Raw genomic sequence first — 17,994 nt, 5'->3', positions numbered from 1 at the left:
AATTTTTACGGGGTATAGAAGGTGGATTTTCGAATTTTTCAAACATTTGGGGTGCAATCTGTATGGTTTTTGCTGTGTGGGGTGCAGACTGGAAATTTTTATTCTTGAGGGGGTAAAAATCGGGTGGTTTTAATTTTCTGGGGTGATTTGGTAATTTGTACGGTTTATGGGGTAGGATCTGGGGGGTATTTTTGGATCAGGGGTCAGAGTGGTATTTTAAGGAGTATGGGGGTGTCAGTTGGGAGATATTTCTGGCTCGGGGGTTAGGTTGGGATTTCGGGATAGATCTGGGGTCAAAAGTTGGTTTCGGATTTAGGAAGGTTTTTAGGGAAAAATCCCCAATCCCTCCTCAAACCCTAGCCGCTCCTTGGCTTGAAACCCTAGCCTCCGCCGCCTTGTCCTCCCCAGTGGAGATCCTAGCCGCCGCCATCTGCCTATCGTCGGTGAGGTCTCATCTCGTATCATTACCTTCGGACCATACTCTTGCGACTGTGGCCGAAGCCATGGCTTTCTCCTCTGTCGCCGATTGGTTTCTGTCGCCGCCCTCATTTGCCGCAATTGGGCCGATGCCGCCCGCCGATACATCGGCGTAGGTGGCCTGGTCGCCGATTGTCACGGCTGTCGCTGCCCGTACGCCTCCCCCGCCGTTATTTCGGTGTGCATTCCTTTGTTGGCGTTCCTTCTTCATTTCCTCCGACCATTTCGGGAATCCATGGAGGTGGAAGCACGTTTCTTTTGTGTGCTTCTTCCCCCCACAGTGAGTGCACACAAGTTTACTTTTGTCCTCATCTCGTCGATAAGGCTTCGATGGTGGCGGCTGGTTCTGGGTGGAATATGTTCTGCTTCGGTCGAGGGTTGCTAGTCCGACCCCTACTCCGGAATCGTTGGATTCTGAGTTCATTAGCTTCTCGTTGACAGCCTCCCGTCTTACCATTCCATAGGCTTTTCGGGCCGTTGGGATAGGATCCAAATTAAGAATCTCTCGCTTGATCTTGTCATATCTGTCGTCGAGCTCCCATATGAATTGGTGCAATCGATGTCCTTGAATGATTTGGTTGTATTTCCTGATGGAGGTCGGGGTGTCCATCGGATTCGGGTCTCGGCTGTCGATGGAGATCCACAAATCCTGGAATTTTTGCCATAGATTTTCCAACGATAAATTACCTTGTCTCATCCCGTATGCTTGTCGGTGCAGGTCTGAGGTTTGGAATGGGTCGGCGCCGCTTCCGTACGTAACAGCCAAGTTTTCCCAGAGATCTTGGGCTGTTTCGTATTGGGAAACCTCGTTTACGAGGCTGGCGTCAATGTTGTTGATAATCCAGTTGAAGCAGCAGTGATCTCTCTGTATCCACCTTGAGTAGGCCGGGTCGGTTGATGAAGGGGGGTCTGACACTCTAGAAATGTGAGAGATCAGACCCTTCCCCCCGATTGCCCTCTGCATCAATTTCACCCATAGGGGGTAGTTCTCCCCGTTGAGCTTGGTCTGTATGTGTACATCTCCCAACGATTCTGGTTGGGGTTCAGTCTGAAACGACTGTTTTGGAGGTTTTTGAGACATGCTTAGTCTCATAAATTCTGCAAATTGTTATGCAGAAAGGGTTATTGGTTGGCTGGTGAGTTGGGAGTTATTGGATCCGGATTCTGACATTCTGTTTGTTGGTTGTTTTTGCAGGGTTCAAAAGGTCGGGAAAGGTACTCGAGACTATGATGAGATTGTTCTGAGTCTCTAGCCCGAATCGTCCTGCTCTGATATCATCTTAAAGATGGTAATCGAGAGAGGTGAATCATAGTGGTGAAAGGGTTGTAAGAATCGAGCAGTAGAGTAGGGAATATGTTTTGTATTTCTGATTGATATTTTACAATGTATTACAGCCTTCAATATATAGGAAGGCTGTAATACATTGTAAAATATCAATCATTTATTCCCTAATCTTCTCTTCTTGGTGGGAATATCCTCCGTCTCATGACTGCACTTTTGCTTGGATGATTGATGATTGATGATAACTTAAAATTCAGTCCTTGAGCCATCTTATAGATGCTATTGTTGAGCATCCTCTCTAATGCATTTATCTTATCATGCAGAAATACCCTGACAACCTTGGCAAAGCTGCAGAACTTTCTGTATCAAGCTTGCAGGTTGATTTGTTTATTCTGATTGAAAATAGGAGTCGTTAACACCATAAAGGAGCTGAACTTGATTTGATTGAGTGGAAAAAACATAGAAAATTGGGTCTTATGTCTTTTCTCCATAGAAAAATCCCATTTTTCTTCACATAGAAGTCTCTAGCTCGATTTTCTTACTAGTTCACATAAATAGTAATATTGGAGCAAGTTCTGAATTATGAGCTTGTTTGATCATGTAATCCTTCAAATACTGAAAATCGTAATCAACCGCCCAATGTAAACGTTCCCTCATCACATTGTAGCAATGCATGATCTTTGACTTTGGTGCAGGCACTTCTGGTTAGGACAGTAGAAGACTATACAAGGGCTGGGCACGACTGCCAGTCGAGCAGCTTAGAGATTCGTTTGATCCAGTGTCAAGATGATATCCGAAACCCTGAAATCAAATACACGGCTGATATCTACAATTGATGAATCTGCGAATTTTTGATAGTGATGAATGCTCGTAAAAATAAAGGAAGATCAACACACAGAGATTTACGTGGTTCGATTTACTGAGGTAAATCTTACGTCCACGGGAAGAAAAGAGGGCAGAGTTGTATTGCTTGATCTGTTTTCTACAGCTAACAATACAGACTTGCTATTTGCTATTTTCTCTCTAGAGAGCTTAACAGAAGTTAACAGAAGGAGCTTATCTATCTGACCTAGGTTCTATTTATACATTGAACCAAGATCGTGGCATGCAGCATTTATTAGGTAGTGGATGTCGTGGAGGTCGTGGCGACCTTGCATGGGTCCACTATCCTGCATGAGTTAATGACTGCTTGACACCACTAAATAGATCGTCGGTGTAGCGGAGGTGGAAATCTTGCATGAGTCCACTATTTCCTAGTTCGGTCGAATACTGAGACCGGACTGCTGAATTATTGCCGAGCAGCTTTTGCCGATCTGAGAGTAGAGCTTGATGCCGACCAGAGAGCAGAGTTTGATTGGTTGGCTTTTACCGAGCTGTAGGCTGGGGCCGAACTCTTTGGTTGTGCCGAACTGAACTCTGATACTCTTTAGTCATGCCGAACTGATACTCTTTCTTGGGCTTTAGGCTGATGGGCTTTACTGCTGTTGGGCTTGTTTAGTACCTTGTTTAGTACGTACTCCATCACTACCCCCCCCGGAAAGTGAAGTGAATCACTTCGGCATTCTGGATAAAGGTACGGGGTAAGTTGATGTTTGTCCTCGGTCTGATAAAGTGAACTCTTCTTTGACCGGACTTGGTTTGTGTCCTAATTTGGCGAGTTTTATCGCTCGGATCGAACTTTCCGTTGTCCTAATTTGGGGATCGGACTTTCCCTTGTCCTAATTCGGCGAGTTTTATCGCGTGGATCGGACTTTCCCTAGTCCTAATTCAGGCAAGTTTTATCGCGAGAATCAGACTTTTGTTGCAGTTCGTTTCAGACGAAGTGCTTGATTCTTAAGCTGAATTGTGGTCTTGTATCCTCTTTAGAAGCTTAGACTTCACAATCGTTGGCTTATTGCAGTTCGTTTCAGACGAACTGCTTGTTTAAGCTGAATTGTGGTCTTGTATCTTCTGTAGAAGCTTTGACTCACAATCGTTGGCTTGTTGCAGCTCGTTTCAGACGAACTGCTTGTTTAAGCTGAATTGTGGTCTTGTATCTTCTGTAGAAGCTTTGACTCACAATCGTTGGCTCGTGTATGTTCTAAGAAGGGGATCAGCCTTCGAAGAACAAGATACCTCAGTAACATTTGTAAGAGACGACACGCACATAGACAGACAAAACGCATATAGACAAATAAAAAGCACATAGAGACAAAGACCAAGCAAACCAAATAAAGCACATTGACTGAACAGGACTCAAGACTGACTGACCGGACTGTCTCTTACAAATGGAACTTTTTGAGGTTGGAAATGTGCCATGTTCGGGGTACCTGCTCTCCTGACATGTGAGCCAATTTGTAAGACCCTTTGCCGAGGACTTCTGACACCCGATACGGACCTTCCCATGTGGGTTCGAGTTTGCCCAGCTTTTCTGCTCGGCTTACTTCGTTGTTTCTCAAGATGAGATCTCCCACTTGAAATTGCAGCTTCTTCACCCTTTGGTTGTAATACCGGGCTACTTGCTCCTTGTACTTGGCTGCTTTTATGCATGCCAATTCTCTTCTTTCTTCGGCAAGATCTAGCTCGGCTCTCAGTCCGTCGTCATTCATTTCTGAGGAGAAATTTAGAGTTCGGGGACTGGGTACGCCGATCTCCACCGGAATTACGGCTTCAGTGCCGTACACCAGACTGTACGGAGTTTCACCGTTGGAGGTTGTGGGTGTAGTTCGGTAGGACCATAGGACTTGAGGGAGATTTTCTACCCATTGTCCTTTGGCTTGTTCTAACCGAGCTTTTAACCCTTTCACCAGGATACGATTTGTTACCTCCGTTTGTCCGTTTGCTTGTGGATGAGAGACCGAAGTGAACCGCTGTTGAATATTCAGCTCTTGGCACCAATTCTTGAACGTCTTGTCGGTGAACTGAGTCCCGTTATCCGAGATGAGGATGTGGGGTATGCCAAATCGGCACACTATGTTCTTCCAGACGAAATCCAATGCCTTCGAGCTCGTTATCGTAGCTAATGGTTCAGCTTCCACCCACTTCGTAAAGTAGTCCACGGCAACGATTAGGAATTTCATTTGCCGAGGAGCTTGAGGAAGTGGTCCCACTATGTCTATGCCCCATTGCATGAAAGGCCAAGGGCTCTGCATAGTGGATAGATCGGTTTGCGGCATCCTTGGGATATTTGCATGGATTTGGCACTTCGGGCAGGTCTTGACGAGCTGCACCGCTTCTTGTACCAAGGTTGGCCAATAATATCCCCATCTTAGAACTTTTTTAGCTAAAGCTCTAGCTCCGATGTGGCTGCCGCACGATCCTTCATGAACTTCTCTGAGGATGTAGTCCGTCTCTTCTGGTCCTACGCACCGCAATAACGGCTGGAGGTAAGACTTTCTAAAGAGGACTCCTTCATGAAGTTCGTACCGAAGTGCTCGGCACGTGATCTTCCGAGCTTCTCTCTTATCCTCGGGCAATTGTCCTTGATCCAGATACTGCAAGATCGGCGTCATCCAGTTCGGCGAGCTGGATACTGAATGTACCTCGGCTTCATCAATGCTTCGATGCATTAATTCTTCCGCCTTTGAGCTCGGATCTGAGGCCAACTTACTTAAGGTATCTGCTCGGCTATTTTCCGCTCTGGGAACGCGGATTATCCGAAAATAGGAGAAACTTCGGCTGATGCTTTGCGCTTTGTCCAAATACTTCTTCATTCTCTCGTCACGAGCTTCACTTGTACCCAACATGTGATTTACTATGACTTGTGAATCACAATGGACTTTGAGAGATTTGACGAGCAGACTTTGCGCTAACTGGAGTCCGGCCAGGAGGGCTTCGTACTCGGCTTCATTATTAGTAGTGGGGAATAGGAACCGAAGTGAGTAGGTTACCTCGTGTCCGTCGGGAGCGACGAGTAAAATACCAGCTCCACTTCCCATCTTGTTTGAAGCTCCATCTACGAATCCGCTCCAGCAGTCTGGCGGCTCTACTTCGGATTCCAAGGGCTGTGCTAGTTCGGTATTGGCAGACTTTTTCTGTTCGGCAATGACAGGGATTGCTTGATCGAACTTGGCTTCTGTAAGAAAATCTGCCAAGGCTTGTCCCTTGATGGCTTTCCGAGGTAGGTACTCGATTGAGTGTTCTCCCAGCTCTATGGCCCATTTGGCGATTCTGCCTGATGCTTCTGGCTTGGTCAAAACTTGCCGAAGAGGCAGATCGGTTAAGACGCATACCGTGTGAGCATAGAAGTATGGCCGCAGTCTCCTTGCTGCATTTACTAACGCCAGAGCAATTTTTTCCAGAGGTTGATACCTTGTTTCTGGACCTCTTAATGCTCGGCTTGTAAAGTAGATGGGAAACTGCTTTAGGCCTTCTTCTCGTACAAGCACCGCGCTGATGGTTTGATCTGATGCCGCTAAGTATAAGAATATTACTTCGGCTTCGGTTGGAGCAGAGAGAATAGGAAGCTCGGCTAGATAACTTTTGAGCTCGTCAAAGGCCTTTTTCTGCTCGGCTCCCCATTCGAACTTGGGTGCCTTTTTCAACACCTTGAAGAACGGCAGTTGCTTTTCGGCTGCTTGGGAAAGGAATCGATTCAGTGCGGCTAGACATCCGGTTAGCCTTTGTACGTCATGTATGGACTTCGGCATTGCCATGTGCTGAACGACTTGAACTTTTGAGGGATTTACCTTGAGTCCGTCCTTTGAAACCCAACAACCCAGAAATTTTCCTGAATCTACCAAAAAGGTACATTTTTGGGGGTTGAGTTTGAGGTTGGCTTTTCGGAGCACGTCGAGAGTGGATTTGAGGTTGCCTTCGTACTCCGAAGTGCTTTTGCTTTTGACAACTATGTCGTCGACATACACTTCAACCTGTTTCCCGATTAGGTGCCGAAAAAGCTTGTCTACCATCCTTTGATAAGTGGCTCCGGCATTCTTTAAACCGAATGGCATCTTTTTATAAGCGAAAATGCCGAAATCGGTAATGAAAGCTGTTTTCGGAGCGTCACTCTCATCCATCAACACTTGGTGATATCCTTTGTATAAATCAAGAAAACAGAAAATTTCGAAGCCGATCAAAGCTTCTACTTTTTTATCTATATTCGGAAGGGGATAGCAATCTTTTGGACAGTGCTTGTTTAGATCGGTAAAATCTATGCACATCCGCCATCCTCCTCCTTTTTTCTTGATCATCACAGGATTGGCCACCCAAGAAGGATATTTCACCTCGAATAGTACATCCGCTTTTAGTAATTGGCGGACTTCGTCATGGATGACTTGGCTTCTTTCTGCCGCAAAGAGTCTTTGCTTCTGTTTTACTGGCCGGATTGAAGGATCAATATTTAACCGATGAGTGATTACCTCGGGGGGCACTCCGGTCATGTCCAACGGAGACCATGCAAAGACATCTTTGTACTCCTTGAGGAGCTGAATGGTCTTTTCCCGGAGTAGAGGCGTTCCTGCGAAGCCGACCTTGACCGTTCTGGATGGATCATCTTCGTATAACTGAACGGTCATTGAGTTTGGCTCTGAAGTGACTTCGGTCATCTCGCTTGCCTTTGACTCCGGTTGCTGTGATTGCTATGCTTGATGGTGCCGAACTGATTGCTCGGCACTTTTAAGCGCAATCTGCAGACATTCTTTTGCTCTCTTTTGATCACCTCGGATGACCGCTATCCCACCTTTAGTGGGGATCTTGATGGTGAGGTGATAAGTAGAGCAAACGGCCCGAACTGTGTTGAGCCAGTCTCTCCCCAGGATGATGTTGTACGGGGACCGAGCTTTCACCACAAAGAACTCGATCATCGTATTGGAGCTTGTAGGCGCTTTTCCCACCGTGATCGGAAGGCTGATAATACCTTCAGGGCGGGTGTCCTCCTGGGCGAAACTTTTCAGAGGAAGTGGAGCCGGACTGAGCCGAGCTGGATCCACTTCCATTTTATCGAAACATTCTTTAAAAAGAATGCTGACTGACGCTCCTGTATCCACAAATACTCTGTGGATCAGTTTGTTTGCCACTCCGGCGTGAATGACAATAGCGTCTTGGTGAGGAGAGATGGCTGGGACGGGATCGGCATCTGAAAATGTAATCACTTCGTCTTTCTTCAGCCTTTTATGTGTTGGCTCCTCTTGATTGGAACCTCTGCGTTCTGCTTTTAGGGACGACTTAGTCTTCCCGGCAGGGAGAGCATCAATAGTCTGGATTACTCCATCATATTGCGGCTCGTCGTCGTCTTCGGAATCCTCATGCTTTTTCGGATCCTGAGGATTGCAGTTCGCACCTCTCTGCCTTTTGTTCTTTTTCGGCTGCTTGCTTTGGTATTTTTTTAACGTTCCTGTTTTCACAAGAACATCAATACCTGCAGCCAAATCTCGGCATTCCTCGGTATCGTGACCGTGGGTTTGATGGAAGGAGCAATATTGATCCTGAGGTCGCCGTGCGGCTGATTTCGTCATCCGCTTTGGTCTTTCGAACATATCGGAATGTAGTTCGAAAATTTCCGCTCTTGACTTGTTCAGCGGTACGAACTGAGCGGGCGGCTTCTCGGGATTGAGACGGGGTCCCAATCTGTCTTGCACCGGAGCCTTTTGAATTCTTTCAAATGGAGTCCGGCGAGGATGCCCCCGATCGCTATGATCGGGCTTCCTTCTGTCTTCTCGGGACGATGAGCTGTCTAACGACCGTTTGCGACGGTCTGCCTCATCGGCCCGGGAGTACTGGTCCGCAATGTCCCACATTTCCTGAGCTGTCTGCGGACCGCACTCAACGAGCTTCCTGTAGAGAGCTCCGGGCAGGATTCCATTTTGGAATGCCGAGATGATAAGCAGATCGTTGAGATCGTCTACTTGCAGGCATTCCTTGTGGAATCTTGTCATAAAGTCGCTGATTTTTTCGTCGCGACCTTGACGAATGGAAAGCAGCTGAGCCGAAGTGATCCGGGCTTCCGCTTTCTGAAAGAACCTCCGGTGGAAAGCATCCATTAGATCTCGGTAGGATCTAATGCTGCCTTGAGGAAGGCTGTCGAACCACCTTCTGGCGTTCCCAATGAGCAGCTCGGGGAACAGCTTGCACATATGGACCTCATTGAGACCCTGGTTCGCCATATTATATTGATAGCGTCCCAAGAAGTCATGAGGATCCTCTAGCCCGTCATAAGTCATTGACGGTGTCCGGTAGTTCCGCGGCAAAGGAGTTCGGGTGATGTCGTCTGAGAACGGAGTCTTTAATGCTCCGTACATGGCGAACCCGACATCTCTTCGGTACGGAGGAGATGAAGTTCTCCTGTGGTTCCGGTACCGAGGAGGAACTGGAACATGTCGGGGTTGAGGATTCTTTCTCCTGGAAGACACGTCACTACTGCGGTAGTGACTTTCATGTCTGGATGAGGAGGGAGAATCCGCCGTTGTCTTCTCCGGCTATTGGCTCTTCTGCAGGAAGGTTAAGAACTCCTCCTGCTTCTCGGCCAAGAACAGCTTGACAGCTTCATTTAAATCGGGCTGCTGGGAAGACTCGGTGCGATGACTCCTGGAGTGGCTTGTTCCTCCTTCGTGAGAACCGGAGGTAGATGTCTCCCGAGGCCGCTTTTCAGACCTGCGAGCTGGACTAGCTTCCTCACGGTGATCACGAACGGTATTACGGGTGGTATGTGATCTGGTATGCATTTTTTTGGGGTGGAAAAAGGGTCAAAAATTCGCTTTATCACAAATTTGGTTCTCTGTTTCCCACAGACGGCGCCGGTGATGAATCTGCGAATTTTTGATAGTGATGAATGCTCGTAAAAATAAAGGAAGATCAACACACAGAGATTTACGTGGTTCGATTTACTGAGGTAAATCTTACGTCCACGGGAAGAAAAGAGGGCAGAGTTGTATTGCTTGATCTGTTTTCTACAGCTAACAATACAGACTTGCTATTTGCTATTTTCTCTCTAGAGAGCTTAACAGAAGTTAACAGAAGGAGCTTATCTATCTGACCTAGGTTCTATTTATACATTGAACCAAGATCGTGGCATGCAGCATTTATTAGGTAGTGGATGTCGTGGAGGTCGTGGCGACCTTGCATGGGTCCACTATCCTGCATGAGTTAATGACTGCTTGACACCACTAAATAGATCGTCGGTGTAGCGGAGGTGGAAATCTTGCATGAGTCCACTATTTCCTAGTTCGGTCGAATACTGAGACCGGACTGCTGAATTATTGCCGAGCAGCTTTTGCCGATCTGAGAGTAGAGCTTGATGCCGACCAGAGAGCAGAGTTTGATTGGTTGGCTTTTACCGAGCTGTAGGCTGGGGCCGAACTCTTTGGTTGTGCCGAACTGAACTCTGATACTCTTTAGTCATGCCGAACTGATACTCTTTCTTGGGCTTTAGGCTGATGGGCTTTACTGCTGTTGGGCTTGTTTAGTACCTTGTTTAGTACGTACTCCATCACTAACAATCAAACAGCCATAGCACATTAGGTTGGAGAAAACATGAAGATGAAATTGCAGGAGACCTTAGATTCTCTCATCTCAAGAGTTAAATAAATGCTTTTATATTTTACTGCCAAATTTCAGTCTTTCCTATACCCTATATCCTATTTTCTAGTATTTCCTATTCCATATTCATATATTGGTGTGTAATTAACTCAAAACATTGACAGGCTAGAGAGCTCAATCAATCAGTATTAAGTACTTTTAATGTTTTACTGCTTAATTTTGGGCTACCTAAGCAATCGAGTTTTTGTTGTATTGATGTCTTTGAATTTTATTTGTAAAAAATTGATGATTTTCAGCACTGATATGATTCCGATTAAAATTTTGTTATATGGGTTGAGAAAACCTTTACTTATGAAATACTCCTATTAACTAGATCCGGTGCAAGACAATTACGAGCATCAGAGCGTACTCGCTGCAGAGAGCTTTGCTCTTGCTGACGGACCATTCACCCAGCCCACGTGGCGCTCTATGAGTTGATTTTATAATAGAACGAGGGTGTAATGATTTAGTTGAATGGTGGGGTCCACTAACATAAAATGGATAAAAGCAAATGAGACTTTATATCGCGGGCATCTCGAAATGACAAAATATGACATTTTTTCATGGACGGTAGGAGTATAAAATATGAGTTTTAGAGTTATTCTCTAACATGCCATTAAGATACTTTTTTTCTATTTTTATGATAAAACAAAATATAATTAACATTTAATAATTCATACTCCCTCCATTCGCCATTAGTTGTCACACTTGAACTCGATACGGATTTTACGAAATGTAAAAGAAACTAGGTTGTAAAAGTTAAGGGAATGTGAGTCAGACTTATATATACTCCCTCCGTCCACTATAAGTAGAACATTTGTATTCCGGCATAAGATTTTATGTAGTGTTTTTTCTGAGGTAAGTGGAGAAAATAAAGTAAGAGAGTGAAAAAGTAGAGAGAGTGATGTTTCTATTTTGAGTGAACTGCATAAAATAACCCTGACCTTTTCAAAAGTTTCACTCCAGACCTCTGACTAAAAAAAATATCGTCACATGCCTCTGACCTAAACCATAATCACAAATGAGATATTTGTAGCCATTTTTCGGACTAAAAGGCCCTTATGCCTTGAAGGTCATTTCAGTCATTTTTACTATGCACATGGCTGCATTTTTGCAGACAAGCTCTGCACATGGCTGTGCTTTTGTCAAATCAAATTTGATTGTTTGAGTTGATTTAATTGTTTTCACAAATACCATAAAAAATACCATAAAAATTTGTTAAGACTGTATTTTGTCTTGTAATAAAAATTATAAAAAGACATTACATGTGCCGACCTTAATTATCTTTGTATCAAATCTGCGATATAGTATTAATTCGGTTTAGACCCAACTTATATAATTCCAATTAAAAACATACACTATATCATATCTTCAAATTAAAGAGTGCTATCATTGGAAACAACTCAATGCATGATAATTATATAAGCAAATTTTAGCAAACAACACTCATACAATATTGAATAGTGGAGTACTAGAATTAATTAATCTAACTCACTGTAATATGTAATGTTCGCGAAGTTGTCAAATCAATTAATTGTTCATGACTAAAAAACAAACTGGAAGATTTATCTTTATAATGTTAAATTTCAAACATTTCCACTTAAAAAACACCTTAGTACATTAATACCATTTGATAATGACTGGCTTTTTTAATTCTCACTAAATACTTTTTCTATTTTATTAATTATTTTTTTTATTTTGTGCATAACTTTTACGTCTTATGTATTCTCCCATACTAAAATATAAGTCGTGTACAACTTAAATAATTTGTAGATTCGACTTCAGAAAAAGTTTGAATTATTTGATAAAATTTGTTTTTATTTTAGGCTCTCGATTTTAAGTAGCAATGAAGCATATCTGTATGTAGTGCACATCCCTCCATTTAAAAATGCAACTTCAAAAACTACATTGGATGATTCTTATATGTATTGACCATATTTTCTAGGAGTATGTTGTTTTAATTATAAACTAAATGTATTTTAATTAATTAAAATACAATGTTATAAATAAAAAAGAAGATGAGACACAGCCATAAAGTGAAATTTTTGAAATGTATTTGTTAAATCACAAATGAAGTCTGGTATACGTGGCACGTATGCTGACGCATAGTCATCATGATTGACGGCTGACGCACAGCCGTCAAATCGCGTCAGGTCGCAGGCCGCCATTGCAGAAGTCCGTGTGATATGCCCATAATGCCCTTTTAGGGCTGAAGGGTCTTTTAGTCCGAAAAAACCTGATTTGTGATTATGTTAAAGGTCAGAGGCTTGTGGCGATATTTTTTTTAGTCAGAGGTCTGGAGTGAAACTTTTGAAAAGGTCAGGGTTATTTTATGCAGTTCACTCTTCTATTTTTAAAAATGTGTCATTTAAAATGGAACATTCTAGAAAGAAAATGGTTCACGTAGAGTGGGACGGAGGAGTATTAGTTTTATGACAATATGTGAGGGATAATGAGTTAGTGGAATCTAGGTTTATTACCAAAAGTAGTAAAAAGTAAATGTTACAAGTATTAACGAAAAAACCAAAAATGAAACTAGCGACAAGTAATGGCGGAACGTGTGAGTAACTCTTCCGATTATAATTTACAAATAATTATAAATAACTAAGGGAGTACTCTTTCGTGCATCAAATGAAGGAATAAAAAACATTTCATTTGTTACTCCCTCAGTCCCTAATAATTTATCTTCATTTGACCAGAAAGAAATATAATAGAAAGTGAGTTAAAAAAATTAGTTACATGTGAGTCTTACTTTTATATACTCCCTCCGTCCCATGTTACTCGCATTTTTCATTGTATGCCGTAAATTTAGGATTGATTTTTAGTATAATTAAATTAGAATTTTAAGTGTAATGAGACAACTTAATAAATGGACTCTTAACTTAATCTAACATATCAATTAAATACGTTAATTATAACTTAAACTAGAAATAATGTAAATAGTTTAAGACAAAGCTGAAATAGAATAGTGCAAGTAACATGGGACGGATGGGGTATTAGTTTTATAATACAATGTGAGTGAGAATGAGTTAATGGAATGTAAGGTCCACTAGCGAAAATGGTAAAAGTGAAAGAATAACAAATTTTTAAGGACCTACAAAAATAAAAATAAATGACAAATTTTTAGGGACGGATAAAGTATAATAAATAAACTATATTGAAAAGCTTATAATGTATGATTGTTATAGTTATAAATTTTTATAAGTGCTATTTAATGCAATAAGTGAATGGAAGAGAAAAAAAATTATTTGTAAATGTGATATATTGTGGAAGTTCAATTAATTTTACAAACGGGTCTGACCTTGACCATCCACAATCATGGTGCCCTTCCAACGGTCTTGCCAATGCCCTAGTCCAACAAATATAAAAGACAAATACGAAATTAAGTTTGACAAAATACGGAGAAAGTTTAAACACAAGAAAATAATTTTTAAAAATAAAAAAATCGGCTAGCCGATCGCTTGCCGCGCAATAGGCGGCCAGCGATCAGCTAGCCGCGCTCATCCACACGGCGTTTTTTTTGTCATCCTCTCTGGTAGCCTATTGCAATAGCGAACTAGTTGAGCGCCTAGCCGCATGCTGGTGGCTAAAGAGCGCCGGCTAGTCCACTATTGTAGATGCTAAATTATTTCACATTTTTAAGTTTTGTCTATAAATATATACTCTTTATTTTCCAAAATTATTTTAGAATTGGTTACCTTTTTATGGACAAAGTTAACAACTTGCCGTTAATAACTACATAATCTTAAATATTAGTAGTGTGTTAATAGTTTGAACTTAAAGTGTGTGATGGCGTTAATATTTTATTATATACTATCCTATTGAGATTAGGCTTTAATATTTTTTATACACTATTCCAAATTTATATTTTAATTATGTATTTATACATCAATTATTATTATATCAATATACTAATACTCTTTTCATCTCACAAAAATAATGACACTTTTTCTTTTTCGTCCGTCCCATAAAAAACAGTATATTTTCATTTATGGAAAATCTACCAAACTCATTACTTATATATACCAACTTATTTTCAAGTTATACCTCTAGGGTCCATTAAACACTAATATTGATATATTAACACTACTAACTATCATTCTCCTCATTATTCTTACCTTACCAGCTATACATTAATTTTGCAGTAGTCCCAAATGTCGTTATTTTTTTTGGAGACGAAAGGAGTATTATTTAATTTAAATATGGAATACAATTTACGAAATATAAATATATATAAGGTGAGTAGTTTTGGTAATTAATACTGAGATATAATTTGGAGGGTTTGTTAAGCTGTGAAATGAAAAAGCAATGCAGGTGAATTTAATCACAAATTGAAATTGCAGAAATACAGAGCACTTCCCCAGTGAAAGAAGTGATCAATAAATTGATGATTTGTTTTGAGTTTGATGAGAAACACAGGCGGAGGATGGGCGATATACCAATGAGTGATTTGGAGATTCTCGGTGGCCTAACCATGGAATTTTTCTAGGACATCCAACCGGGATCCAAACTACTACACTTCTCACCGCCAAGCCAAGCCAATTTCGAGCAAGCAATGGATGAAAACAGAATCAAGGCGATATTGCTGTTAGCAAATTGAAAAACCTTGTTAGTTTTAAAATCCTATCATGTTTCCAAACACAATAATAATATTTCCGAGGAATCATAAATATCAGAAATCATAATCCTAAAAATCACAATCCTAGAAATCATAATCCTAATAATTTTTGTAACCAATTGTACTTTCCAGCCAGTCCCAAAATAAGCTTTTTGATGGAGCTAGAAAAGGATTCTTATATGTTTGAATGGCTGTGACCAGCTTTATATTTTGTCAACAATATCACAAGCTAATAAAAAGGAAGCAATCAGGTAGGGTGAGGGTGTATGTGTTGTTGACAATGCAGATTGCTTGCCCAGAGAGTAATCAACATTGCCATGAGCCTCCCTCTACCATCTCACGCCTCTGACTTTGCTGCTGAATCATCCTCATCCACATCCACATCCACATCCTCCCTTTTTGGGCTGCTATGGAAATGGGAAAAAATACAAGGACAAGAGATTGAGCGACAGTTGTGCCATGTTGCTCGTCGCCAGCGAACGAAAGTAAAAATTCGAAAAAACTAAGAAAAGTGTAGTGACTGGGAATTACAACAGTGAAATAACATACTCCCTTGCTCTCATAAAAATACACACATTTGATATGATACAAGTTTTAATGCACTATTGTTAAAGTAATATAGAGATAGAAAAAAAAAAAAAAAAAGTGATTAGAGTATTGATAGTGGAGAGTGAGACCATCTCACTAGAGAAAAAGAGTTGCCAAACAAAGAAGATGAATAAACTTGCTTGTCTACATCCAACCACACAGCACCATTTATTACAGCAAAATGCAGTTACAATCAGAACAAGTCCAGAAAAAATATACATATCGTAATTTGGTACGTAAATCATTACATTTGAGTTCAACGAACAACACAAGCACTATAAGCATCTAAGGCAACATACGTTCCTCCACATGTTAAGTTGCAATTTCATCATTCCACCAAGGCTAATAAAATCTTTCGGAACTACAAGATATTGTGATGTTCGTTCCTAAATATATGAAGTTCTAATTTCACCACTCCACTTATGCTAATAAAAGCTTTAGGAACTATGAGATATAATTTTGAAGGGGGTCCGGCCATCCATTTTGGCATGACGTCCACAACTGATTTCAATTTGATCGAGCTCTCTCCAACAGTTGCTGTTAGATCAAACAAATATGCTTTCTTTGCTGCGGCTGGTGCAACACAAACAACATTTACAAAACTCCCCATAGGCTCAACAGTCCGGTTGAGGATAAATACTGTGCTCATGTTCTTTTCTTGCAGAAAAACATGTTTCTGATCTTTGTCCAATGAGAGTGAGATCACCTCATTGAAACAAAATAGTTTGGAGGACTGTGAATGTTTCAAAGCAAAGTGCGAATAGACAGATTGGGAGAAGCTAGCAAAGTCACAACCAGTATGAGGGCATGAAATAGCAGTATAATTGCATATCTTTTCATGACCAAGCTTCTTACTGTAACTGAATTTCTGCAAGCAGCCACGTGGCAAGTTTCGACATGCAACCCTCACTGATTCCAGTACCTTCTCAATGGCCCTGCAGCGGTTGTATCCAATTGGCCAGGAGCAACTTGCACATTTGTTCTTCATTGTGGTGCAGCATGATGCACATGCTATATGCCCATTTTCACACTAAAGGTATAACAAACGATGGATCTATTAAATCAACTAAAATACTGATACTGTGCAATTTCTACATATATAAAGCAAACAACTTTCTTCTAGGTATGAAAGTTAGCTCAAATTCCGAGACAAAGTAAAATTAAGGCATTTGACAGTGCATTCCCTGACTTACACCTTGAACTTAAGATAACAGTTTTCAAGCCAAGAAAGAAAGCATTACGAAACAAGGAAAAAAGATCAAAATTGACATCATACGGACGAACATCACTTAGCCTTGAAACAACCACGCATACAAAGAAATAGCTACTTATCACAACTCATATTAACCTAAGTTATGTTCACCCCTTTTAACAAGCTAGCTAAATCCTCACAAAGCTTGAGAATCAATCTCTTGAAAGTTTTATGCAACAAAAAAACAAATGTCATAATACGAACATAGTATTAATAAAAGCCATAGCAAATGCGACAATTAGGGACTTCATTATACAGGCACAAATCTAAAGGTTTAATCAACCAAGAGCCCCTGCAAAATGAGGCACAAAACAGTTGCAGTTGGTCTAAACATTTTATTTTAAGGAATAAAAGTCCACGGAAGAGCTTGCAGATGCTGTGTAAAATGGCCATAGGAGACGAATGAATTCAATTCCATATGAGGATCAACTCAAAAACCAGTTGTTTGATCTCCCACAACTCCAGCCATATCATTCCTAATTCAGACTACAATTCTAGAAAAAACAGAATGATTGACAAACCCTAATCCAATACACTTATGTAGGTTGATGATAAAAATGAGTTAAATTAACATCAACTGGCATTGCAATATTGATTAAAACATGGCAATTTATAACCTGATAAACGGGCGAGCAGAGGGAAACATAGCAAATGGGGCAATCGAGAACATCAGGATCCGTTAGGGTAACGGAAATGGAGCCGCTGGAGGTATCACTTCCACTGGCTTCAGCGGGTTGTGATACGTCGCCGTTTCGTGGAGTTGGCTGCTGTTGTACATTTTCTCCCTTTTCACCCGATTATTCTGTGGAGGAATCGTCAAAGGAATCCGACCATGATGAGTCCGATTCGTCAGTGCTTTCCAGCGGAGCGGCGGCGGAAGGGGTGGGGCGGTCTCGGGAATTGGAGGCGGCGGCTACGGGGCGGTTGAGTCGGGGGCGTTTATTGGAAGGGCGGGCTTCGTCTCCATCATCTTCAATTGAAAACCTCGCCATTTGTTGTCTTCTGCAATCTCACGAATTCACCCAATTTTCTTCATTTCTGCATTTCTCTTTATTTACGACTCACTCCCCTTCATTTGCGATATTTGCAGATTATGTCCCCATTTCAAATTCTAGAGTGAACAATTCCCTTAGTCCATAATTTAATTCATATCAGACCGACACGAATTTTAAAAAAATTATTTGACTTTATAAAGTGAAGTGGATAGAAAAAAGAGTAAAGGTCAAAATTGGTCCTGAACATATAGCCATTTTATGATTTTGGTCCTAAACATTATCTTTTGGA

The 17,994-nt window shown here is 41.5% G+C and overlaps 2 protein-coding genes across 2 annotated transcripts in view; one reads left to right on the top strand and one right to left on the bottom strand.

Moving 5' to 3' along the window:
• Window positions 1-2,595, top strand: part of LOC121770463 (pyridoxal kinase-like) — a gene marked incomplete at its 5' end in the record, with an annotated part of 54,194 nt that extends 51,599 nt beyond the window's left edge. Inside the window, 3 exons of the mRNA XM_042167191.1 lie at window positions 719-728; window positions 2,083-2,136; window positions 2,455-2,595. Coding sequence (XP_042023125.1) covers window positions 719-728; window positions 2,083-2,136; window positions 2,455-2,595 — 205 coding nt within the window. The remainder of the gene's footprint in view (window positions 1-718; window positions 729-2,082; window positions 2,137-2,454) is intronic.
• A 12,990-nt stretch (window positions 2,596-15,585) lies between these two features.
• Window positions 15,586-17,507, bottom strand: LOC121770462 (putative E3 ubiquitin-protein ligase SINA-like 6; the record flags this gene model as incomplete). The annotated part of the gene is made up of 2 exons (XM_042167190.1): window positions 15,586-16,488; window positions 17,328-17,507. Coding segments are annotated over 2 exons (849 nt in total), but the record flags the coding sequence as incomplete, so codon positions are not given.
• Between the last annotated feature and the right edge of the window lie 487 nt (window positions 17,508-17,994).

This window comes from Salvia splendens, chromosome 16 (assembly GCF_004379255.2).
Source record: "Salvia splendens isolate huo1 chromosome 16, SspV2, whole genome shotgun sequence".
Classification (NCBI taxonomy): Eukaryota; Viridiplantae; Streptophyta; class Magnoliopsida; order Lamiales; family Lamiaceae; genus Salvia; species Salvia splendens.
The sequence above is the reverse complement of the archived record's forward strand: the minus strand, read 5'-3'. Positions and strand labels throughout refer to the sequence as shown.